Source organism: Gopherus flavomarginatus, chromosome 10, assembly GCF_025201925.1.
Source record: "Gopherus flavomarginatus isolate rGopFla2 chromosome 10, rGopFla2.mat.asm, whole genome shotgun sequence".
Classification (NCBI taxonomy): Eukaryota; Metazoa; Chordata; order Testudines; family Testudinidae; genus Gopherus; species Gopherus flavomarginatus.
In genome coordinates this window covers 81,759,177-81,782,031 of record NC_066626.1, presented here as the reverse complement: position 1 = coordinate 81,782,031, position 22,855 = coordinate 81,759,177, and the positions used below count along the sequence as shown (strand labels likewise).

Genomic DNA, 22,855 nt, shown 5'->3' with positions numbered 1-22,855 from the left:
GGCGGGGCGCCTGCAGACGGGGCTGGGCGGCTGTAACGCCGCCAGACAGCAGCTGTGGGGGGACGCTGCTCCCCTTGGTTGTTGCCTTTCATCTGGCTCCTGGCCTTGGACAGACCCCTGGCCGGCGAGCTCAGTGGGGCAGGGCCTGGCTGGTCTGCGAGCAGCTCTGGCGATGGCATCGCCCTCGTCCTTCAGGCTACACCCATCGGTGGTGGATGGGGCATCCTGCCTCGGGTGCCATTCGCCACCCACAGTCCCGAGCAACGCACCACTCAGCTGGGGCCAGGCTCTTAGGGAGTGGCTTGGCAGCATCTTGCCCTGTGCCCCCAGGTGCAGGGTTCTGCATTGCCCACTGCCAGGGGCATTCACCAGCCAACAGCCCACGTGGTAACTGCTGAGCTGTGGGGCGACCCCCAGCCCAGCTGCTTGCGGGGTGCCAGGTCAGCACAGGCCCAAGCAGCCAGCACACGGGAGCTGAAAGTTCCTGCCTTTAACTGCTGGAATGGAGCCAAGAGCCCCCCCAGCTGAACCCAAGAGCCTCCCTCCGGTACCAAGACTGGCCACCAGCCCTTGGCACTGGAGCCCCCCCAGATCCTACCTGGTGGAGCCTGAGCCAGGCCTTTGCTGCAGAGAAACAGGCGGCATCTCTCGTGTCCCAAGCCCAGCTGAATGGCCGTGTGCCCCTTATTGCATGGTGCTGGCCCCACAACTCTATGAGGAGAAGCCCCTAGGAGCTGATACTCTGGGGCCGCGAGATGGTACCCCAGAGGCCAGCAGCATCGCGAGCTGGGGAGGGGGGGGCAGGGAGGCTATTCCCTGTCTGCATTGTAGACAGCTGGGTCCTGCTTCTTTCACCCTGCAGAGTGGGGTGGGGCTGCAGGGGACGGGGCAGAAGTTCTGTGGGGCAGCAGGCCAAGACTCTCCTGTCTAACAAAGTTCCTTGGTCATGTTAGAAGAAAGCCGCTTTCGGTGATTCCTCCCGTCGCAGGGCACCGGCTTGGCTCGGCCCGGAGGAGCCACCCCCGGCTGGCACTGCCAGCTGCTGGCTCTGAACCTGCCTCCAGCCACACGCCAGTATTTGTACAATGTGACCAGCCTGGCTTCTCAGCCCGCCTCTGCCATCACCTGTGCCAGGCTGTGTTACGGCCCTGGGGACAAGGAGCCGTTGGCTAATGTTCGTAAAGGGCTGATTGGTTCAGTAGAGCGGCTGCCCTGTCCCGGGGAAGGCTGGGAAGCACTTCCTGTTTGTGGCTCTAAATGCCTCACGTTGGTTCACCTTGCCGTGAAAGGGGCAGGAGCTCCCCATGGGTCCAGGGTTGGGGAGGAGTCAGGCTTTGGGGTTCTTGGAGCAAGGGATGTCTGAGCTACATCCCCTAGAAGCACCGTGTTCCCCAATCAATTGGTTCTGCTTTGGCCGCCCGGCTGGAGCTCCAGCTGCAGCTCTAATCAGCCCCAGCCGGTCTGTCACGCAGCATTTCTCCCAGCTGCCCCCTGGGTGAGCAGTGAAGGAAGAGCCTGGCTCCTGGACCAGCCCGGGCTGGAGACTGGCATCGTGCACAAAGCCGAGGCAAGAGGGTTTTCAGGCACAGGAACTGGGCGGCTCAAAGGACATGCTGTGGTTCTGGAACCTGCGCTGCCCGCATGTGCTGTGAGTTCACCCCCCGCCCCCCGGCAAATGATCTGTAGATAACAGCGAGTGGTCCCTGTCCCTCCTGCGATGGGCAAGGCCTTGCCCACAGAGGTGTGGTGCTGGCCTGCCCTGGGTGTGGGATCCAGGCGTGAGGTGGTCTATGGTTTACTAGAGGTGAAGCTATTGATATCACTGCCTACGAGCCCTCGTCATGCAGCAGGACCCCCATCCACTGTACCGCCCTGCCCTATTGTCAGCCCTGCCCCGTTACCCCACCCAGCCCCATTGTCTGCATTGCCCGCCCAGCCCCGTTACCCCACCCTGCCCCATTGTCAGCCCTGCCCTGTTACCCCACCCTGCCCCACTGGCTGCCCCCCCACAGCTTCCTGCACCGCGACAATGAATCTGCCCCAGGGGCAAACAGGAGGACCAGGGTCCCTCCTGGGAGGCCAGACCAACAACCATCCCATTGGCTCACCTGGTGTGAGGGTGTGTCCCAGGGCTGGGCTGTGATTGGTCTGTTACTCAGGGGGCGTGTCTCTTGTAGGGAACAGCCCTCCACCTGGGCTGTGCATGGTTTCACCAGCAGTGGGCGGGGCCCCTCAGAGAGGGCGTGTCCTATGGCCAAGTGTGATTGGTGCAGTCCCAGGGGTTAACCCCGTTTGCGAGATGCGGTTGGTCCCTCTGTTGGAGGGCGGGTCTGTGGCCAGCGTTCTGATTGGTTTATCCCATAAGGGGCGGGGCTGTTTTCAGGGCGTGTCCCTGCACAATTTAGTTGAGCCGGAGGGGCGTGTCAGGCTGCGTTGCGATTGGCTCTCCGCTTGGGGGCGTGTCCGAGTGGCGGGCTGCGATTGGTGCACCCTGCGGGGGCGTGTCCCTGCTCCGGGCTGCGATTGGCCCGTCGGGCGGGGGCGGGGCCGGCTCTGGCTGCGGGCGGTGGGAGGTGCTGGGCTGCGGGCCCGGCGTGGTGCGGCGCTGAGCGGCCGGGATGGGGCGGCGGCTGCTGCGGGCGCTGCTCTGCCTCCTGCTGGCGGCCGGGCGGCTGCTGCGGGCCGGGGGCGCGGGACCCCACGGTGAGAGCCGGGCCGGGGGGTGACGGACCCGTGGGGGGCCGGGCTGGGCTGGGGGGCGCCGGGCCCCACGGTGAGAGCCGGGCCGGGGGGTGACGGACCCGTGGGGGGCCGGGCCGGGCTGGGGGGAGCCGGGCCCCACGGTGAGAGCCGGGCCGGGGGGTGACGGACCCGTGGGGGGCCGAGCCCCACGGTGAGAGCCGGGCCGGGGGGTGACGGACCCGGGGGGGGCCGAGCCCCACGGTGAGAGCCGGGCCGGGGGGTGACGGACCCGTGGGGGGCCGGGCCCCACGGTGAGAGCCGGGCCGGGGGGTGACGGACCCGTGGGGGGCCGGGCTGGGCTGGGGGGCGCCGGGCCCCACGGTGAGAGCCGGGTCGGGGGGTGACGGACCCGTGGGGGGCCGGGCTGGGGGGCGCCGGGCCCCACGATGAGAGCCGGGCCGGGGGGTGACGGACCCGTGGGGGGCCGGGCCGGGGGCGCGGGACCCCACTGTGAGAGCCGGGCCGGGGGGGTGACGGACCCGTGGGGGGCCGAGCCGGGCTGGGGGGCGCCGGGCCCCATGGTGAGAGCCGGGCTGGGGGGTGACGGACCCGTGGGGGGCCGGGGGCGCGGGACCCCACGGTGAGAGCCGGGCCGGGGGGTGACGGACCCGTGGGGGGCCGGGCTGGGCTGGGGGGCGCCGGGCCCCACGGTGAGAGCCGGGCCGGGGGGTGACGGACCCGTGGGGGGCTGGGCTGGGGGGAGCCGGGCCCCACGGTGAGAGCCGGGCCGGGGGGGTGACGGACCCGTGGGGGGCCGAGCCGGTTTGGGCTGGGGAGCGCCGGCCCCCACGGTGAGAGCGGGCCGGGGGGTGACGGACCCGTGGGGGGCCGAGCCGGGCTGGGTTGGGTGGCGCCGTGCCCCACGGTGAGAGCCGGGCCGCGAGGTGATGGACCCGTGGGGGGTCGGACCGGGCTGGGCCGGGGGGTGACGGACCCGTAGGGGGACTGGGCTGGACTAGGGGGTGCTGGGCCCCACGGTGAGACCCTGGCCGGGCCGGGCTGGGAGGTGATGGACTCGGGGGGGTTCGGGCCGGGGGGTGACGGACCCGTAGGGGGGCTGGGCTGGGGGGCACCGGGCCCCATGGTGAGACCCTGGCCGGGCCGGGCTGGGGGGTGATGGACCTGTGGGGGGGCCGAGCCGGGCTATGGGACGCTGGGACCCACAGTGAGAGCCGGGCCGGGGGGCGATGGACCGGGGGGGGCGGCTGGGCCGGGCTGAGGGGCACTGGGACCCGCTGGGGGAGCCAAGGTTTGGGGGATCCAGGCTAGCGGAGCAGCATTGGATGGGAAGCCAGGAGGCCCTGGTCTAGCTGGGACCAGTCGGGTTACAGCCAATGGGGGCTGTGTGAGGGGCGGGTGGGGTTACTCTCTGAGCACCCTGCCTCTCCGCTCCTCTGGACCCCCATGCATGGGGCAGTGCTGCTGCTCAACCCCAACTATGGAGGCTGTGGGGGGGAGTGAGAGGCAGTCTCCTTTTCTCCCCCTCTGTGCATTGGGCCCCCCAGTAGTGCATGGACTGGGGGGACTGGCTGCAGCCTACACACCTGCCCTGCACACCTGGGCTTGGGGTGCTGGCTGTGGTGCTCCGTTGTGGCTTTTGGGGGGTCACTGTGTGCATGTGGTGGGGGAGGAAGTGGGATCCCCTCTCTGTTGGTGTGTTGGGAGTCCCAGGCTCCCTGCACTGCTGTTAGCTTCCCCCTGGGGGAGCAGGTCATGGGGGGTCAGTTTGGTGGCGATTTCATTCTCCTGTCCCTGATTCACTGGGGCCGGACAGGGACTCTTTCCCTCTCAGCCCCTGGGCTCTGCCCCCAGCGTCATTCCACACTCTAGTTCCATCCCAGGCTGGGCAGAGCCCTGGGAAATTGCTGGCTGCAGGAGTGACCCCATGGGCTGCACCTGGAAGCCCTAATCCTGCTCCCCCAAGGGCTGGGAGCATCGGCAGCGCTGTCAGGGATGGGGCTCGGAGGGCTGGATCCAGCCGGAGGCTTTGCAAACAACCCCCAAGGAATGCAGCTAGGAGCACAAGCAGAGTCCAGGTCCCCCCTCCATCCCAGGTAGCTAGCTGGGTCCCCCTGCTCCCTGCAGGGCGATGATGTCACCCCTTTGCGTGGCTGCCTGTCACAAGGCACGTCACGGAGCTCGCAGGCCCAGCCCCACAGCCCCCCCAGCTCGCACTGCCCTGTAGGATGCTCTCATCTCCTGTCTCAGGCATTATTCCTCCTCTGCTCAGCTGCAGACGTCACTGGGTCCCTGGTCCCTGCTTGTCAGCGCTGGGGAAATGCTTCCCTTCCCGCTGACGCCATCCCAGCTGCTTCCTTCTCCAGCCCGGCTGCCTGTTCCAGGCTGCAGACCCCCTGCCCGTGGGTTTCCTGGGCCCCTCCTGCCCAGGGTCCTGCTGCTGCCCCTTTGTGGTGTCAGCTGCGGGGTCCAGGTGGGTGCCTGGAAGAGGAGAGACACAGGCTGGTACCCTCCCTTGCTAGGCGAGGTCCCTGGAGCCCAAGGGGTTTCATGGCAGGTGCCAGGGATGTGCCAGCCGCCCCCTCCCCAAGCAGCCTCTCCTCTCCTCTCCACCCCCCACACTGGGGCTCTTGTGCCTTGGCTAGAGGGTGCCAGGCCTGCCGATATTGGGGTTCCCCGCAGTAGTGGGGCTGAGCTGGGCTTCCTGCATTTCCCAGGCCTGCAGCTGGAAGGGCCCGATCCGGAGTCCCCTCCACGATGCTAGGGAAGGAGCCGGAGGTGCTGAGTGCCCTCTGTCTGCCCGCTGGGCTGGGGTGTCCCCACCAGGCCCCTGTCTGGGCTGGGGCTGGCTTGGGGCTCTACTTGTGCCCCAGCGGGGTTTGTTCCTGCACTGCCCAGCTCTGCTCCCTCCCATAGCGCATTGACCAGTGGGTGCCAGGGGGCTCCCCCAGGCCTGCTGCCCAGGGCGTGCCGGTGAACCAGGGTAGGAGCTGCGCTGGGCCTGGTGCTGCACTGGGACCCCGGGACTCAGCACCCCTGTGTGGAGCCGCCTGCAGCCCTACTGATGGAGGGGTACCTCAGTCCTGTGCCAGGGGAGGCCATCTGAGGGGAGCAGAGAATAGTGGGGATGCTGCTAGGGATGGAGGGCAGAGGAGAGCCAGCCGGCTGGAGCGCTGGGCAGGCAGGGCTGCTCTGAGCTGGATGCAGTGGGTTTGTTGGGGGCGCGGGCGTTGCTCACGGCAGTCCCTCGGTGCAGGCAGAGGTGCGGCTGGAGGCCAGGCTGTGATGGGACCCGTGCTGGGCTTGGGAAGGCTCCAGTCTCTGACGAGGGCAGAGAGACCTGGGTGGAGGCTGGGGCCCTGGTGGTGAAATGTTCCAGGTCCCACTGGCCCTGACCCCCGTGCACCCGCCTGCGTACTGGGCTGGAGCCAGGCAGCGAGAGGAGTGAAGGTGCGTCCTGACGCAGGGCATATTAGGCACGTGACCCTGGGCAAGGGGAGGTCTCTGCCCAGCACCCCAGGGTTCCTTAGAGCCCTTGGGAAGGGGGGGGTGTAGAGGGGCCCCCCTGCCCCCAGCAGGGAGCACTTGGGCAGGCCCAGGGTGCAAGGTGCCAGCTCCAAAGCTGCCCTGCACTTTACCTTCCTCCTCCCGGACCTTGAAGCCTCGAAAGTCCAAATATTTTGGACATGAAGCACAGCAGGCTCCAGCCGGTCTGAGCGAGGCCGGGGACTTGGCGCATCCAGGCTCCGTAAGCGTGGTGCCCCATGCCTGGCTCTGCCCCTGCAGCTGCTTCTGGGGCCATTCCTCCTCCCCTCGGGAGGGCCAGACCGAGCTGTGTGGGCTCCCGGGGGAACGAGCGTGGGATGGGCCCCTCGGAGCCTTGCACAGAAGGTGCTGTGGGCCCCACAGTTGGTGTGGGGCTGGGCTGGGGATGTCTGGCAGCTGAAATTGCGCTAATGTCCTGTTGTCAGTTCTGCTCCCCTTGTGATGCCCTGGGGGGTGTGTGGGAATGAGGGGCTGGGGAGCCTGGAGGATGCAGTGGCTTTTCTAGACTGGGGGGCCTTCATGGAGGTCATGGAGGTGCTGTGCTAGTGACACCGAAGGGCGGTGGGGCTCCGTTCCCCCCAGGCTGAGCTCTGAACCCCTGCACGGAGGGCATGCACAGACTGTGGGTGCAGCCTGTGCCCTTCAGCCCAACCCCCTCCCAAAGCCCCAGGGCTGCCCGTGTGAGAGAGGTGAGCATCTGGACAGCTTGCAGCTGCCCCCAGGCCCTGTGTGCTGGGACAAGCCAGCTCAAGGGGAGGCAGGGCTGCAGGCTCCTCCCCGGCTAGCTGTGAGGGGACTAGAAATGGGGCATTTTCCGGGTCGTGCCAGCCTCTCCCTGTCCACGGTGCGTCCTGGCACCCTCGCTCTCTTTGGGCTGCCACAGGCCCCGGGGCTGCGGTGGGAGGCTGGAGCCAGCGTCCCTGGGGCAGGACATGCCTGAGTGCAGCTCCCAGAGCCCTGTGTTGCTCCCCTGGCAGAGATGCTGTGGGGGGCGGTGAATCCCTGTCCTGGGGGGAGGCGGGTAGCTGTGCAGAGCATGGCCAGCCCAGCTGTCCCATAGCCCCCTCCTGTGCTGGGCTGCCAGCCACGGATTCTCCTGCCTCTGGAGGCTGCTGACTCACGCTGCTGAGGATGTCACAGCTGATCCTGCCGTGCGTCTGCCTGTGACTCACCAGGCCCCGGGCACCTGGGATGCTGCACGGTCCTTTCTCTTCGCTGCTCAGCTCTACCCTCCCTGTTTGTGAGGCCTGCGGCCGGGGGGTGGTGGGGGGGAGATGGACTCGCCAGTCCCAGGTCTGATCTGATCCCAAAAGGGGCTGGCTCCCGCCAGGGGACCTGCCCCACTCCCAAGCCATCTGCTGCCCTGTGCCTCGCTCATGTGGGGCAGCCATCTCCTCTTCCACCGGGAGCTCAATGCCACTACATCTGTAGGGCTAGTCTGCCCCAGCCCCGCAGCAGCCGAGTGCCCACCTGGCACAGGAGCCTTCAGAGGGAGTTCTCCCCTGGGCCGGGAGGGGTTGTGCCTGCTGGGTGTGTGGGGGTGACTGACTACGGGGGTGCACCTGCATTCTGGCAGGGTTGTGGGGGCTTTCTATGTGGGGGCTTTTGGGGGTTGAGGGAAGTGCCCTGATGGGGGCTGGGACATGTAGCTCTGTGCTTTGCTCTGGCTTGGAGCACCTAGGTCACTCGATAGTTTGCTGGGCTGGCTCCGTGGGGCTGTGGTGGGGGGGGGGGGCAGGGGCTGGGCTGGTGGAATGGGGATGCAGTTGGGGCGGAATGGGCTGGTCTCTGGGCTGTTTGGGTTGGGGAGGGGGCTTAAGGGGAGATCCCTGCAGTACCCCAGGCCTGCAGCTGTCTCAGGGACTCGGTGTCCTGTGGAGACTCCTTGGTTCTCCCTCCATGCAGTGGGGGGCGAGGTGCAGGGCTCCCGTATCTGTGTGGGGATTCACCTGCTCCTGGCATGGATTCTGTCACGGAGTCCCCGGGCGATGCTCCGGAACTGCTCCCCACCAAGCCAGGCAGGACTTTGGGGAGCCTCCTCTCCCTTGGAGCAGACTTGTTCAGGGCAAGAAGCTCACACGTCTTCACCTCCTGGGTCTCTCCTTGGAGCATTCAGCATCCTCTGCCCCTCCGTGCGCTTCCCACAGCGAGTCCACCCCAGCGGGGTCCTGGGGAAGCCACCGGGTCCTGCACCCCCACTTCACAGTCAGACGTGACTCTCAGCCAGCCAGTAACACAGAGGTTTATTCAATGACAGGAACAGGGTCTAAAACAGAGCTTGTAGGTACAGAGAACCGGACCCCTCGGCTGGGTCCATTCTGGGGGTCAGTGAGCCAGACCCCCACGTCTGCCCTCAGCCAGCTCCAAACTAACCACCCCTTCCAGCCCCTCCTCTCTGCTCCGTTCCTTTCCCGGGCCAGGAGGTCACCTGATCCCTTTGTCTCCAACACCTTCAGCTGGCACCTTTGCAGGGGAGGGGCCCAGGCCATCAGTTGCTAGGAGACAGAGTGCCAGGCATTTAGGTGCACTGGCCCTTTGCTCTGCCAGATACTTAAGAACTGCCATGGGGACACTGAGGCACCAACACAGTACTCAGAGAAAACATTAAGAACATTCCCAGTTCGTCACATCTCTCCCCCCTTCGAGACCAAACTGAGCGAGGTCACTCCAGCCAGTGACCTGGGGAAGTTCGAACCCACCAACGTTCCCATGGATGCCCCAGCATCTCTCCCATTCCTTGATGTGAGTTACACCAGGACAGTCCAGTCTCACGCCCTCCCTTAGGTCGGGTGTGCTTGATGGCACTTGCAGGCCGCATGTGGGAAGGTTTATGCGGCTTGACCCCTTTTGCTACCTCAATACCCCTGGGGTTCAAACTGAGATGGGGTCTTCTCCCAGCACCCTGGTCTGCAATTCGGGCTGTCTTGGTTAAGAGCCCCCATCTTGGCCTTTGCCAGCTCTGGGCTTGAGCAGCCGCTTCCCACCTTGTGGCCCAGACACAACACCTCTGCTGTCCCCACCTTACACTTACCAGCTTTTACCATCAGTCCCACCTCCTTGAGGCAGCCCAGTCCCCTCTTCACCTGGGACACCTGTTCCTCCCAGGTCTGGCTAAAGATGCACATGTTATCAGTGTCTGCCAGGGCCAAGTTCTCCATCGCCCTCTGCTTGTCTAGAATCTCCCCAGGCCTAGGCATGGGGTCGGCATCGGACACTGTGATGGCTTTAAGCTTCTCACAGCCCCCACAAAACCAGATCATCCTGTCTCCCTTGGGGATCAGCCCCACGGGTGAGGCCCATGGGCTGTAAAACAGCTGGATCCCATCTAAAGCCAGCATGTTCCTGACCTCTCTCTCCAGGTTCTGGGCTGCTTTCCCAGTGACTCTGAACGGGGAACACCTGATGGGGAGATTGTCTCCCACCTCAGGGAAGAGATCCCCCTGGGGGTCTTCCCCCTTCTCCTCCCAATCCTTCCTTTCCGGGTCCAGGGGTCCCCTCACTCTCCTCCCATACAGCTGCTCGAAAGGGAAGAATCCTGTGGATTCCTGGGGCACCACCAGCTGCCTCCCGATTCCCCCCAGTTCTACTTCCCCCTGGGGAGCCCATTCCCGGTACAGGAATCCCTTCTCTTGCAGGACTCTGTCCCTGCAGCCTTCCCCAAGGGGGTTTGCAGCGCTGTGGCCAGCAAGTTCCCTCAGCTTCTCCAAGGAGGGATCCCTCTGCAGCTCGGTCTGGGATTCAGCTGCTGGGGCCGGGAGTGGGACCTGCTCCCTTTCACTGGCTGGGCCTGGGGTCACAGCCCCCCTGAGCCCTGTCCCTGGTAGCTCCCTCCCTGCTGTGTAATCACTTCCCAGCAGCACATCTGGACCAGGCAAACCTGTCTGGCAGCTGACCTGCCCTGCCTGGGTGTCCCCCCACTCAGCTGGGGTCTCAGCTCCCCCCATGCTCAGCGCTGCCCTTGCTGTCCCAGTGGGGGCAGGCAGCGAGCTCTCTGCTCTGGTCACAGCATCAGAGCCAGCCTGAGCCCCCTCTCCGGTGTGCAGGGGGGCGGGGAGCATCTCTCCCTCCCACTCAGCCCCAGGGGGCTGGTTACAGGTAGGCAGGTATCCTGAGCCCTGCAGCCCCTCCCCCCTGCCAGCCAGGTCATTTGCATTTTCACTGACCATTTCCATCCCAGCCAATTGGTTCCCTGGAGTTGAATTCAAACCCTCGGCCCTTACAGGAGCGGGGCCTGGATCCTGTCCCAAGGCGAGACAGCCATCCCCCAACAGGGTCTCTCAGCCGATATCCTGGAGAACCCCAACTACCAGCCAGCCCTACCCCTCCTGGGTCTGCACAGGGATCTGGGCCATAGGCAGGGCGAGGGGCTTCACCCCAGGGAACTTCACCCAGGTCCCACAGCCCCTCAGCATCTGGGGCTGCACCACCACAGTTCTCTCTGTCCCAGGGTCTCGCCCTCGCAGGCGTGTTTCCCCACTGACCCCTGGGCAGCCCCCTATGTCTGTCTGCTCCACCATCACCAGTCCACGCTGCTGCTGCTTCTCCTGCAGCTTTTCCTCAGGCTCTTGCTCTCTCTCACTGTCCTCTTGCTCTCTCGGGCTCTGCTCCCATCCCATCCGTCTCCAATCTCCTGATGGGGAACCCAATCGTGAAGACCCTCATCTGATTGGGGACCAGATTCTCGGGAATGCCTGGCTGCTGCTCCAGCTGCTCTCAGATCCTCTTGTAGCCCCATCTGGGCCAGGAATCTGCTCCTCAGAGCGGTCCTCCTCCTCCAACTGCACAATTAACTGTGCCTTGGTGAATTTCCCCATGCGTAACCCTCTCTTTGTGCACAGGATCACAATGTCCTTCTCAAGGAGATGGTGATAGGCCATCACTTCACCGTTCCCAAGTGGCTCTGGACTCACAGGCCTGTGTGCTCTTGGCTCCCCCATGGTTTCCAGGAAGAACCCCTGGTGTGCCAGCCCTTCTCGTGATCACCACCTCTTTGCCAGGGTCGAGCTGCAGACTCCTCCGCCCCTGGGACTGCTCCTGCAATCCCCCGGGGAACCTTGCTACTGCAAAAATCCTTCTCTCTCCCAGGGTCGAGCGGCAAGCTCCTCCGCCCCTGAGACTGCTCGCTGCAATCCTCAGGGTGACCCCGTTACTCCAACAGTCCTTCTCACTGGTCACACACTCCCAGAGGTTAACTGCCCCCTGAAACCGTCCCTCTCTGAGCCTTCAGCACGCCTGGTCCTCATTATCCCTCCTTTGTTTTACTGCGCCCCAGTCACTTACTGCAAGCAGCGCCATTCACGGGGTGCAGTACATCCCACCGCTACCACCAGTTGTCACGGAGTCACCGGGCGATGCTCCGGAACTGCTCCCCACCAAGCCACTCAGGACTTTGGGGAGCCTCCTCTCCCTTGGAGCAGACTTGTTCAGGGCAAGAGGCTCACACGTCTTCACCTCCTGGGTCTCTCCTTGGCGCATTCAGCATCCTCTGCCCCTCCGTGCGCTTCCCACAGTGAGTCCATCCCAGCGGGGTCCTGGGGAAGCCACCGGGTCCTGCACCCCCACTTTGCAGTCAGACGTGACTCTCAGCCAGCCAGTAACACAGAGGTTTATTCAATGACAGAAACAGGGTCTAAAACAGAGCTTGTAGATACAGCGAACCGGACCCCTCAGCCAGGTCCATTCTGGGGGTCAGTGAGCCAGACCCCCACGTCTGCCCTCAGCCAGCTCCAGACTAACAACCCCCTCCAGCCCCTCCTCTCTGCTCAGCCCCTTTCCCGGTCCAGGAGGTCACCTGATCTCTTTGTCTCCAACACCTTCAGCTGGCACCTTTGCAGAGGAGGGGCCCAGGCCATCAGTTGCTAGGAGACAGAGTGCCAGGCATTTAGGTGCACTGGCCCTTTGCTCTGCCAGATACTTAAGAACTGCCATGGGGACACTGAGGCACCAACACAGTATTCAGAGAAAACGTTAAGAACATTCCTAATTTGTCACAGCTTCCCATCCCCTCAGCTAGAGGCAGCTGTGGAGCCATGGGGCTGGGAAGGGACCATCTCCCTGGGGGGTCAGTGCGGGCTGTCCCCATGGCCACCTCCCGATGCCCTGCTGGCTGCTGCCAGCCCCAGTGGCACAGGGTCTGCAGCCTGTGCCCCCCTTGTGCCCCAGCTCTCTGGGGGCAGCGAGCTGGACCCTGGCCTGGCACAGGCAGAGCTGTGGTGAGCTGGGGGCTGCATCAGCAATGTGCCAGGAGCCCAAGGGCCACCCTAGTGGAGCAGGTTGCAGCCCCCCCACAACCCAGAGAGCGTGTGGCCTGCAGATTTTTGCTCCCAGCATGCAATACCCCAGGAAAAGTCAGGGTCAGGTCCCTGCTCCAGCACAGACTCCCCGGATGAGACCCTGCATGGCTTTGTTCCTCGTTCTCAGCTGCCTTGCCAGCTCTGGAGCAGGACATGTCCCTGTGTGTGCAGGGCCTGGCGCGATGCGCTGGGCTGTGTTGGCAGAGTGCCTGCCATCCCAGAACAGGGCCAGTACAGTGAAAGCAGGGACTTGGCGCGGGATTTGGGATCTGCGATCCTGGGCTGTACGGAGAGGGGAGTAGGAGCAGGGAGGGGATTTACTCTGAGGAGACCTGCCCCAGGTTCGGCTGCCCATGTCGTAGGTAGGTGGTGGTTGGAGGCTACGGAAGGCTGGCGGAAATGCCGACCGGTGGAAGAGTAAGGCTCAGTCTGTTCGGTTTGTTGCAAACATTGTGGGGTGACAAATATAATCAGGGGTCTGGAGCACATGACTTATGAGGAGAGGCTGAGGGACTGGGATTGTTTAGTCTGCAGAAGAGAAGAGTGAGGGGGGATTTGATATCTGAAAGGGCTTTCAAAGAGGATGGATCTAGACTGTTCTCAGTGGTACCAGGTGACAGAACAAGGAGTAATGGTCTCAAGTTGCAGTGAGGGAGGTTTAGGTTGGATATTAGCAAACACTATTTCCCTAGGAGGGTGGTGAAGCACTGGAATGGGTTCCCTAGGGAGGTGGTGGAATCTCCTTCCTTAGAGATGTTTAAGGTCAGGCTTGACAAAGCCCTGGCTGGGATGATTTAGTTGGGGTTGGTCCTGCTTTGAGCAGGGGGTTGGACTAGATCCCTCCTGAGGTCCCTTCCGACCCTGAGATTCCGTGACTTGGCTGCGGTGGCTCACTGTTCGCAGGGAGAGACAAGCGGGTGCCAGGGGCTCTTTAGACCAACGGAGCCGGGCAGAACAAGAGCCGGGGCTGGAAACTGAAGCTGGGCAGACTCCAGTGTTACCAGGGCAGTGGTAGTTTCTCTGTCTGTACGTGTCTTCAAAGCCAGGCCGGTGCCTTTCTGGAAGGTGCTAGGTTGTTGAGTCCATACGGGGGGACGGGAGCAGCCCTAGAGATCAGGCCAGATGGTCTCGTGGTCCCTGCTGGCCCCAAGCTCTCTGTGTCCTGGTGTTCTCATAGATTCCTGGAGCCCGAGGCCGGCAGGGGCTGTTGTGGTCAATTGCTTTTCTCCTGCCCCTTGTGCGTTGACGTCGCCGTCCTGCTGCTGCGTTCACGGCCTGCTTTGCCTCCAGCCTGCCGGGGAGGGAGCGCCGCCGTTCAGGGCAGCCGTCTGTTTGCTGGGGCTGTGGTAGCGCAGCAGGGCCCTGCGGTGCTGGGTGCTTCATGTCGCTGAATGGAAGGAGGGGTCCCTGCCCCAGAGAGGTCGTGGCTGAGCCCTGTGAGGTCGAGGTTTCTTCCGCACGTGGCTTGGGGGGAGGGAGTTGAGCATTTCAGCACCGTGGCCAGCTCCTGCCGCGGTTCCTTTGCCTTTAGACAGGATTCATGTGCGGTGCTTTGGGATCCTGTGGCTGGGAAGCGCCCCCCGCGTCCCCCCCCGTCAGTCCCTGCCCCTGGCTTGGGGCCCTGCATACGCCCCGGGGCCGCGGCTTCGCCCGGTCTAGGTCCAGGCTGCAGGGAGAGGCTGTGCCCTGCGCCGCGCGCCCCCCCCGTCAGTCCCTGCCCCTGGCTTGGGACCCTGCATACACCCTGGGGCCCCAAGCCAGGGTCCAGGCTGCAGGGAGGGACTGTGCCCTGCGCTGATACCCCAGGGGCGGGGGGCAAGGGGGCTGCCCTGGGGAAGACAGGCCCTGCTGGGACACTCAGCAGCAGAGCATCAGGCCTGCAGCATGTGTCCTGTTGAGAGGAGACATGGGGGAGCCACCCAGGCAGGGGGTCAGCACAGACTGGAGACCCTGGGAGATTGATCCAGGGCAGGGTCATTGCCCCAGCCCTTTCCAGGGGGCTCGTTTGCTGCCCCTTCCCTTGGGGATCATTTCCCCAGCCGGCTCTGGCTCCTGGCCAGGGCAGCCGGGCCCCCAGCCCTTCCCCTGGAGGCAATTCCCTGCTGGATCCTGCTCCCTGGGAGCTGCAGCTTGAATTTCCCAGTGTGCCTGGCTGTGTCTCTGTCCCTCCCTCCCCTGCCCTGTTTCCCTCCTTGGAGGGCCCCCCCGGGGGACTTGCAGGCTCGGACTGTGGGGATGGGGCCATCTCCCTGCGGAGGCAGGGCTGTGCGTGGAAGCCGTGCCGGGTTCAGCCGGGCTCCCAGGAGAGAGCCAGTGCGTGGGGCAGCTCGGCGCGGCAGCGGGGCCGGGTGCCCCAGGCAGAGGGGCGCTTTGCTCCAGGCTGGCCAGACCCCTCCCGCCAGCAGCTGCTTCCTGGCCGCTGTGTGGCTGAGTCATCGGCTGCTGCTGGGCTGAGAGAAGCGGGGAGGGGGGGGTCTGCCCACCAGGCCCATGTTGTGCCCCCACCCCCAGCTCCTGACGCTGCCGCTGCGAGGGGCCAGATGGGAGTGGGCTGGGCTGGCAGCTTCCGCGGTGGGCGGCAGCTGCCCCTCCCTATCCCTGCGTCAGCCCCCTCATGCTGGGCCAGCAGGCTACTGAGTGACGCGGCATGTGTGGGCCAGGCCTCGGGAGCAGCCCTGCAGTGACCCTGGCCTGGCTCCCCTCTGAGCTCCAAGCCCCTGTGTCCCCACGTCGCTCCCCAGCCCCCGTCCGTCTCTGTCCTCTCCCCTCTCCCCACCCGCCCTTCCCTGCAGCTCCACGGGCTTCCCCCTTTCCAAGGCCGGGCCTGGCCTCCGCAAGTGCCTCCCCACTCCGCCTCTCGAGGCAGGCCCTGCCCAGCCTGCCTGGCGGTGCCTTGGGCACATGGGGAACGTCTCGTTTGGCGGCCCCCTGCCCTGCGGGGAGATTTGGGTTTGAGCCCCCTCCCCAGTCCTGCTGGGGGATGGTTATCACACCCTGGGTATCTCACCTTCTGCCCTGTACTGACCTCCCCAGCCTGGGGAGAGCGGGGCTCTCGAGCCGTCTAACGCTGGGTTGGGCTGAGCCCTGGAGAATAGGCTGCAGGGACCTCAGACAGGAGCAAGACACAGCTGAGGGCTGGGCACTGTCACCAGTCACAGGGTCAGGGCTTTGCCTCCAGCTTTGGGACCATCTCTTGGAGGATCCCATCTGTGTGCCAGACCCCTGAGGGGTCTCTTCCTCCACGTGCCCTCCTGGGACTGAATCTCTGGGGCTCCAGCCCCCTGCTTCCCACTGCGGGCTCCAGACCGTGAGCCCCACTGAGAACGACCCTGGGCAGGGACTTGTCTGCCGGGCAGGGACCAGGGCATCTCAGCCAGCAGCCAGGGCAGGCGGAAGTCAGGTTTGTTACTCAGCTGAGGTCAGGCTGGGGAAAGGAAGGTTAAAGCACCGGTCAGCCAGAGCCCAGCCACGCCAGCCGCCGTGGTGAGCCCGTCTGTCTCAGTCGGTCCCCAGGTGAGAGCCCCCAACTCACCCGCCCCCCAGGCTGGCCTTGTTCTGCAGCTGGGGGATTGTGCTCCACTCCCTGCAGAGAGGTGGGGGGCGCATATGCGCACACACTCACACAGTCCTGGGCTGGCTTTGCTGTTGTCTTCCCGGATTCCCCACTGATACGGGGCTGGGCCAGGCCAGTCCTTGGTAATGACCCCCCCCCCCCCGCCAGACGGCCAAGTGACATTCACACCGACATCTCTGAGCCTCCCCGAGAACAAACCGCCCCCCGTCTGTAACAGTGCAGCATATCGGGGACACGTCCCGTGTGGGACTGAACGGAGCTTTGGAACTGGGCTGGGGACCTGCCACTGCCCCTGCCCCTCATCTCCAGAGTGTGAGGGGGGGCAGCGACCCCCCTACCTCCATGGGCCCACCATCCCGGCTGCAGCATGCAGTGTCTTTGCCCCATGCTGGGGCAGGCAGTGACCGCTGGAGCATTTGGTCTTGCCCCAGGGGCTGAGGAGGCTGGGGTGCCGGGTGTTCCCCCACATTGGCAGGCCCCCAAACCCCAGGGCTGGGCCGAGGCAAGTTGGGGTTAACGTGCTGCCCCCACCCCCAGGACAGAGCCCTCTCGCCCCCTCTCCTGGTGGGCTGGAGAACCCGCCATGGCCACCCTCTGACCAGGCCTCTCTGGTACCAGCAGCAGCCTCACAGCTGCTTTCCCCTTCACTGTTGCCCCTCCGGTCCGTGTGACCCCTCGGTGGGGTCTGCATGGGTCAGCTGCTCGCCCACCTTTGGGTTTACCTGAATCCTGCTTCAGGGGCGCTTGCGCTGGGTCCCTTTCCCTGGACCCAGGCTTAGGCCAATCCCTTTGGGTCTTTCCATTCCCGGAGCCATATCCCCAAACTCTCTGCCAGCCGGCCACCCAGCCTTGCCAGACCCTCGGGCTTCCTGGCCACACGGTCAACTCGTGGGGACGGCTCTCAGAGCTGCTCCAGCCCAGCCAGGTTACAATGATCCTCTGGGCGGTGACTCCTGCCCCTGACCCCACACGCAGAGAGATTCTCCAGCAGGGTCAGGGCTCACATCTTTGCACACCCCAAAACTGTTTCCCATACGCCCCAGGGGTCCATTCCAACCTCAGCATGGAGCCTCTGTGAACAGCTGCTAGTCCCCTGTCCGTCTGGCCGTGCCCCCCATAGCTCCAGGCCCAAGTTAGGGGGTGAGACAGCAGAGCCCGTCCGCAGGGTCAGCCTGGTTCAGAGCACAGGCCAGTTAGGTAGGTATCAATATCTCCCCCCTTAAACTGGGGCAGCAGTTCGGTATCTAGGTTCCCGGGGCCTTTCCCCACTCACCCCTCGGTGGGTCCTCTTGCCCCTCAGCTTCCTCAGCCCCAGTTCAGGCTTTTGGTGGTTCTGGTTCTTCCACCGTTCTTCCTCGTGCTTTCACTGCTTCTCACGGTCAGCCAGCTCCTCTGCTTCAGCACCCACCACTTCAAATCTATCAGTGGGGAGCCTGGTCCTGAGGACATCTGGCTGCTGCCTCTGTCACTCTGAGATCCTCCTGGAACCTGCTTTTGGAGTAATCGTCCTTCATCAGCTGCGCCTTGTTGGGCTTCCCCATGCGAAACCATCTGCGATGCCCTTCTTTGGGTGGCGGTTAGGGGCCATTTCCTTTGACTACCCTGGTTTTACTGCTGCAAGTCACTTGTTGTAGAACATTGCTAGTGCGTTCAGCATCCCACTTTTGCCACCAACAGTCATGGATCCCCAGGATCAGTGCTCCACCCCCAGCTTCAGAACAGTATCTCGGAGGAGCCCCTTCCATGTGCCAGACCCCCTGGGGGGTCTCATTCTTCCTTCAGGGTAAGCCTTGTGGCCTCACCGGCTCCTGAGACTGAACCTCTGGGGGTCCAGCCCTCCTGCTTCACGCTGAGCTCTGAGACAGACACTGTCCGCTCTGCAGAGGTTAATGCACCACAGCCAGTGTTTGCAGTGACACTCGGGCAGCGGATGTCAAGACAGGTTTATTAGCGGGGACACAGCACGGGCTGTCTTTGGGCTCTGCTTTAACCTTCAGTTCTCTGTGCTCCCCTAAGTCCGTTCTGGTCAGCCCAGAGTCCAGCGCAGCTCTGTCACTCTCTCCATCTCACCTCCCTGGTCAGATCCCAGGTGAGAGCCAGACTGCTTCCAGCAGCCTGCTCTCATCCCCACCTCGCCAGCGCTTCGTCTGGGGGGATTGTGCCCAGCCTCCCTGCTGAGAGGTGGGGAAATCCCCCCCCCCAGGTGCTTGTTGCTAGGGGTGAAGGTCATGGTGACTGGATTTGCCATTATCCTCTGGGATTCTCCATTGATTTGGGCTTGGCCTTGGGCCACTCCTTTGTGGTGATTGAGACTAAGATTTAGTCAGGGGTATTTTTAATAGAAGTCAGGGCCAGGTCGTGGGCAATAAACATGAATTTACAGAAGTCCGTGACCTGCCCCTGACTTTCACTAAACATAGCCCTGACAAATGGGGAGGCAGGAGGATTCAGCACCCCCCACTGCTGGACTCCAGGGTCTCCCCACTCCTGCTGCGGTGAGTGGGAGCTCCAGGGTCCCCCCACTGTCCATGGTGGCTGGGAGCTCCAGGGTCCCCGCAGCAGGGCGAGGTCTGGAAGCTGCAGGGGGGCCAGCTGGGAGCTCCTGGGTCCCCCAGCTGCGGGCAGGGGCCCCAGGCAGAAGGTGTCATGGAGGTTGCTGGAAGTCACAGATTCCATGATCTCCATGACATAATCGTAGCCTTAGTGATGACCCACCCTGGCTCAGAAGGCTGGGGGCACCACACTGTCTCTTAGCTCGCCCTGAGCGCAGTCATCTTCCCCTCCCCCCCATAACAGTGCAGCATATAGGGGAAAACGAGACACACACATAAGGGTCATAAACATTTCTCACTTTGTGACAGGCACCTAGTGAAGTGGGGGGGGGCAGCATGCTGTGTGCCGGCTGCAGTGCATGTTGGGGGTGAAGTCCCTGTGTGGTTTGTGGGGGGGGGGGTCCTGCCTCTGGAAGGCCCTCCTGCTCCCTCCCTGCACGCTGGCTGTTTGTCCATCTGGGGGGGTGCTAACTGTCCCTGTGTCTGTCCCAGGCTGCCTGTTCGACAGGAGACTCTGCTCCCAGCAGGAGGTCTGTGTGCAGGGTAAGTGACCGGGGGCCCTGAGGGGGGCTGGCCCCAGCTCCGGCTCGGTGGGTGGGAAGGGGGCCAGGAGCCGGGAGTGGTGCCCTCTGGCTCGGTGGGGTGAGGTTGAGTCCTACCAGGACCTGGGGCCTTTCTGTGGTGAACCCCCAACAATGAACGGTGACCCCGGGGGAGCTGCTGAGGCTGGAGCACCTGGGGGGGGGGGACTTAGGGAGCAGGTGGAAGATGGGTTAGAGAGGGGTAAAACTGCCCCCAGCTCCTCTCCTCTACCAGTGACTTAGGGCTGCCCAGGCACGTGCTGATCTCTGGGGCCAGTGCTGGCTGCAGTGTCCCCTTCCAGAGCTGCCGCCGGTGGCTGCTCCATAGCAGGGTGAATGAGGGGGGGAACCAGGGGCCCACCTGACAGTGCCCCCCCCGGCCCACGGGAGCTGAGCTCGCTGCCCCTTGGCTCCTCTGGGCCCAACGCTGAGCCCCCAGGCTGGCACCATCTCTGCTCTGCTCCTAGATGGCTTGTTTGGGCAGTGCCAGGAGAGCGCGGCCCGTGACCGGCCCTACTTCCAGGTCACCTCGCCGGTGCTCCAGCGCCTGCAGGCCGTGCTGCACCGCCTCACGGCACAAGGTGAGCCCCAGCGGGGGGACTGGGGGGGGGGCTTCAGGCCCTCCCTGGGCCAGGGCAGGTCCGCCCGGGAGGTCGGTCCCACAGCGGTGCCACCGGCGCCCTGTTTCCTCTCGCTATGGCAATGGTGCCTAGCGTCTCCGTGGGAACTGGCTCCCGCCCCTTGGTAGCTGTGCTCTGATTGGCTGCCTCTCTCCCCGTGGACAGGGTTGTCGTGGCAGGATGACATCACACAGGACGTGATCTCCCAGGAGATGGAGCGAATTCCCAGGCTGCGTCCGCCCCCCGCACGGGAGCTGGCGGCCAAGGAGAGGTAGGGCCGGGTGGGGCTGCCTGTCCGTCCGTCTGGCCGTTCCCATCCCGACCCACCCCACGCCGGGGCAGCCTCCTGCCAGCAGCTCCCGCCCCCCACGCTGTCCTACCAGGGTGGTACAAAGGGCGCAGTTGGGTGTCGTGTGCCCGCTCTGGCTGGGGCTTCCCCCCATTGGTGGGCATTAGGCCAGACACCTTGCCCGCTGCGGCTGAGCGAGCTGCTGGCACCCGCTTGCCTCTGCGCCAGACCCGCACCCTGGCAGAGCTAGGCACCGCAGGGGATCTGTGATGGGAGTGTCTGACTTACCCAGCTGGCCCCCACAAGGAGCAGGCCCCAGGGCTCCCCCAACCCATGGCCACACGAACCGGCTGCGGGGGAACACCACCGGGGTGTAGGCCGGCAGGAGACCTTCTCTGGTTCCTGGGGCCTGGTCGCCGAGTGAGGGGGCCTGTGCCATCACCCAGAGGCTGTGGGGATGTTCTGTGCCAACACAGCAGCGTTTGGGGCAGAGACCTGGGCTCTGAGGGGGGGCAGCGGCACAGCCTGGTTCCTGCCAACCTTTCAGACTCCAGCCCCTACCCACAGCTCTGGCCCTGGGATGCCCTTCCTGGAGGTCTACACACTCGCTGGAGCTGGCCATGTGAGGCGGGGCCATGGGTGCTGCCCACTGCCAGCTCGTTAGCTAATTGCTGGGCTGTGTCAGTGTGTTAGCGCTGGGGTTGGGGCAAGTAAAACACCTGCAGATGGCGGATGTCCCTGTGCGGGGTAGGGGCCTGCCAAGAGCCGGTGCCGTGCCATAGACTCCCTTCTCCCCCTGGGGGGCCGGGGCCTGGCTGCAGGTCTGTACGGTCACCGAGCGCTGGACAGCCCGGTGGTGCCAAGCTTTAGCTCTCGCTGTGTGAGGATGTGAGCAAACCAGAAAGCAGCAGGTTTGCACTGGTGCAGCTTTGCTCTCGTTTGCCTAGGTCTGGCCCAGGGGAAGTGGGGGTCCCTTGTCAGCATGGGGAGGCAGCGCAAGGACCTGGGGTGCTGGGCCTCTCTGCCGTGTTGCTGGTCTGCCAGAGCACGGGATTCTCTATGGGCAGTGAAGCATGCGGGGGGAAGGGGAGAGAATTGCTGTGTGGGAAAGCTCGAGGGGGCTGCCCAGGGCCGCACACAGCCCCCGAAAAGGTAGCCCCTCTCCTGCACCCCACAGGAGCCCCGAGGGCACTCAGGGTGGCCCTTGCTGTGATGGGTTGCTCCCCTGGAATGCCACCTGGTGTACTGGAGTTCCACTGAGCCGCCTGTTCCACCAGCCTGGGCTCCCTCACCCTGTCCTGCTGTGCCAGGCCCTCAAACCCCCTCCACCACACACACAGGTAGGGACATGCCCAGCTGCAGAAAGACACAGACACTGAGATCAGCTCTGCATGGGAAGAATCAGCTAGGGGATTGCCCAGTACCGCACCCCAAATTGTGTTGTCTTGCACTACACAGAAATCTATGAAAATCACCCCCTCCCTCAATGTATTCACAACGCGGAGGAAGATATGCACAGCTTGTTGGCCCCCCCCCACACCAGTTATGAATTGCACAAACTGGCTTAAAGAAAACCAAACAAGTTTATGAGCTACAAAAGATAAATTGTAAGTGGTTATATGGGACAGCAAACCGATCAAAGCAGATTACTGAGCAAATGAAGCAAACATGCAAACTAAGCTTCATACACTGAAGAAACTGGCTGCAAGTGGTAATTTCTCACCCTGAATGTTGTTTTAGCAGGTTGCAGAGGTTCCTGAAGGCCTGTTGCTCTTGCTTGAAGCTTAAATTCCAGGTGGTTCTTTCACAGGCTGGACTCCTTTTCCGGCCCAGGCTCAGCTCAGCTCCCCCCACCAGTCCTTGTTTCTTAGATGTTCTCAGCAGTCATCCTGGGCGGGGATTCAGTGAGGAACTGTCACGGGGTCCCCGGGCGATGCTCTGGAACTGCTCCCCACCAAGCCAGGCAGGACTTTGGGGAGCCTCCTCTCCCTTGGAGCAGACTTGTTCAGGGCAAGAAGCTCACACAGCTTCACCTCCTGGGTCTCTCCTTGGAGCATTTAGCATCCTCTGCCCCTCCGTGCGCTTCCCACAGCGAGTCCACCCCAGCGGGGTCCTAGGGAAGCCACCGGGTTCTGCACCCCCACTTCGCAGTCAGACGTGACTCTCAGCCAGCCAGTAACACAGAGGTTTATTCGATGACAGGAACAGGGTCTAAAACAGAGCTTGTAGGTACAGCGAACCGGACCCCTCGGCCGGGTCCATTCTGGGGGGCAGTGAACCAGACCCCCCGCATCTGCACTTCACTCCTCGACCCCAGCCAGCTCCAGACTAACAACCCCTCCCAGCCCCTCCTCTCTCCTCAGCCCCTTTCCCGGGCCAGGAGGTCACCTGATCCCTTTGTCTCCAACACCTTCAGCTGGCACCTTTGCAGGGGTGGGGCCCAGGCCATCAGTTGCTAGGAGACAGAGGGTCAGGCATTTAGGTGCACTGACCCCTTCCTCTGCAGCAATCACACACCCTTATCCCACCACCTAGATATTAAGAACTGCCATGGGGACACTGAGGCACCAACACAGTATTCAGAGGAAACATTAAGAACATTCCTAGTTTTTCTCAGGAACTGACCTTGATTAACTCCCCAGCCTTAAATAGGATTTACATCTGGGGGGAATCCTTTTGTTCTTCTTCCAGATGTGTTGC

General features: G+C 63.7%; 1 protein-coding gene and 1 long non-coding RNA gene across 5 annotated transcripts in view; one reads left to right on the top strand and one right to left on the bottom strand.

Annotated features, from left to right (window-relative positions):
* Positions 1 to 1,549: 1,549 nt before the first annotated feature.
* Positions 1,550 to 22,855, top strand: part of PTPRN (protein tyrosine phosphatase receptor type N) — a 52,637-nt gene continuing 31,331 nt past the window's right edge. Inside the window, exons 1-4 of one of the 3 annotated variants that reach the window (XM_050969654.1) lie at positions 1,550 to 1,648; positions 19,158 to 19,208; positions 19,714 to 19,827; positions 20,032 to 20,137. In XM_050969654.1, coding sequence (XP_050825611.1) covers positions 1,642 to 1,648; positions 19,158 to 19,208; positions 19,714 to 19,827; positions 20,032 to 20,137 — 278 coding nt within the window. In that variant the 5' untranslated portion in view covers positions 1,550 to 1,641. The remainder of the gene's footprint in view (positions 1,649 to 19,157; positions 19,209 to 19,713; positions 19,828 to 20,031; positions 20,138 to 22,855) is intronic. The other 2 variants (XM_050969653.1, XM_050969655.1) reach the window with 2 other exon arrangements.
* LOC127030035 (uncharacterized) lies at positions 8,473 to 22,616 on the bottom strand. Of its 2 annotated transcripts, none has more exons than XR_007768273.1 (2): positions 22,468 to 22,616; positions 8,473 to 8,598 (listed from the first exon to the last, which is right to left on the bottom strand). It is a non-coding gene; the product is annotated as an uncharacterized LOC127030035 (long non-coding RNA). The 2 variants fall into 2 exon arrangements; XR_007768274.1 differs by lacking the exon at positions 8,473 to 8,598 and adding an exon at positions 11,836 to 11,961.